This window comes from Echinops telfairi, unplaced genomic scaffold (assembly GCF_000313985.2).
Source record: "Echinops telfairi isolate 266 unplaced genomic scaffold, ASM31398v2 ScPeMD7_2291;HRSCAF=2852, whole genome shotgun sequence".
Classification (NCBI taxonomy): Eukaryota; Metazoa; Chordata; class Mammalia; order Afrosoricida; family Tenrecidae; genus Echinops; species Echinops telfairi.
Genome location: NW_022106189.1, coordinates 31538205 through 31540083, shown reverse-complemented (window position 1 = coordinate 31540083; position 1879 = coordinate 31538205). Strand labels below are relative to the sequence as shown.

Sequence of the window (1879 nt, the reverse complement as noted above, 5' to 3'; positions counted from 1 at the left end):
ATTTGCTTATGCACCCATTTGTCTTCAGTGATCCTTTTGACACCTTGTGATCACACAGGTTGATATGTTGTTCCATGTGGGCTTTGTTGCAAGACAGACCTTTTTAACCTGGGCCAGAAGCCCTTTCCAGAGGTACTTTCCAGCCAAATAATAGTTTGGCTCACAAAATAACACTGTGAGGAATGGGTTCCTCACAACATCCAACTATTGGAGACCAAATGGGCAATATTTGCCTCAAATCAAAAGATGAGAAGACAAGGAGGGGCAGGGAAGCTGGAGGGAGGGAATCAGGACAGAAATGAGAGCGGACACAATGTCTCTAAACGGTGTGTGTGGTGTGTGTGCAGAATGGGGGATGGGAAACTAATCTGCTGTGTGAACTTTCACATAAAACATAATTTTTTTTATAAAAATGCTTTGGCTCTGTCTTCTCTGCACTAGGAACTGCTCTCCCACCACTGCCCCTCATCCCCCCAAACTGTATGCTGGCGCCAAATTCATCTCCACCCCTTCCCTGGTCAGGAGCTCCTCCCAGCTGTTGCGCCAACCACTGTCTGTGTTGGTGCAGAAACGGCCCGAGACACTGACAGACACACGCTTCAGCAGCTGGACAGACCCACGTTCCCTGACCTCACTCATCCCTAGTCGCAGCTTCCAGACCAGCGCTGCCTCAAGGGACACTGACATAGCCGCCAAGTGCATTGGGGCCGGGGCTGCCACAGTTGGAGTGGCGGGCTCTGGAGCTGGCATTGGGACTGGGTTTGGGAGCCTCATCAATGATGATGCCAGGAACCTTCTCTGAAGCAGCTACTCTTCTCCTACACCATTCTGGGCTTTGCCCTCTCGGAGGCCATGGAACTTTACTGCCTGGTGGTGGCCTTCCTCATCCTCTTCACCATGTGAAGGAGCCTTCTTCACCTCCCAGAGTTCTCGTCCTCAGACTCGACTGAAGAGCTTATTGTCTAGTCTGCCCTATATGTCGCTTTCCCTGCACCTCCCCAGGCAGCCCAGGGAAAGAAATTGGCTCAGGGTTTGACACAGGGAAGACAAATAAATACTGTATTAATAGAGATGATAAAAAAAAAGAAAGACAAGGTCTTCAAGACTGAAATCACATCGACTTAAATCATGGAAGCCTAAAACATTTGAGGGACACCCTGCTACCAGGCTTCCTCCTTACCTGCTGTATTCAGACATCGATGAAGAGGAGCCAGCACTGGCTGCAGCAAATACTCAGCCGCCAGTTGTGGGCGTTCTCTTGATATGGTAATAAAGGTAGTGGTGGCTATCCTCTGAAACTGCCGAGCTGTCAACTTGTCTGGGAAGTGAAACAGATCCAGAATCTAAAAAAGAAATGGCAAGAAGTGAATTCAGGTTCTTTGCTAGAAGGAACCCATTCATTAGAAAGACAAAGCATTCATTTCTGGGATTTTTTAAAAACTGTTTTATTGGTACTTCATCCACATATCATACAATTCAATAGTTCAATTATATCAAGAAGAGTTGTACAATCTTTACCACAATCAATTATAGAACACTTTCTTTTTCCCCATGCTTATTGTTATTCAAGTTTCTTTTTCAAGTTTGGCAAAAATATACAAAACAAAACACTCTCCAGTTCAACAACTTCTACATGATTTTACAATTCAATGTTATTGATTATATACTTTGCGTTGTACAACCATTATTGATATCTCTCTCCAAATTGTTCCACCAACATTAAAATAAACTGAATGCCCACTAAGCAAAAATTCCTCCACCTTCACCCATGGTCAAGCCAAAAGATAACCACACTGGAATAATATCCATGAAGCAAAATTGCTCTTTAATTTAAAAACCCAACCTCAAATGCTGTAAAAGCTGAAGGGACTCTATTTTT

General features: G+C 44.5%; 1 protein-coding gene and 1 pseudogene across 1 annotated transcript in view; one reads left to right on the top strand and one right to left on the bottom strand.

Annotated features, from left to right (window-relative positions):
* Positions 1-1879, bottom strand: part of TANGO6 (transport and golgi organization 6 homolog) — a gene marked incomplete at its 5' end in the record, with an annotated part of 202259 nt that overhangs the window by 180319 nt on the left and 20061 nt on the right. Inside the window, one exon of the mRNA XM_045293918.1 lies at positions 1181-1343. Coding sequence (XP_045149853.1) covers positions 1181-1343 — 163 coding nt within the window. The remainder of the gene's footprint in view (positions 1-1180; positions 1344-1879) is intronic.
* LOC105978801 lies at positions 413-903 on the top strand (annotated as a pseudogene).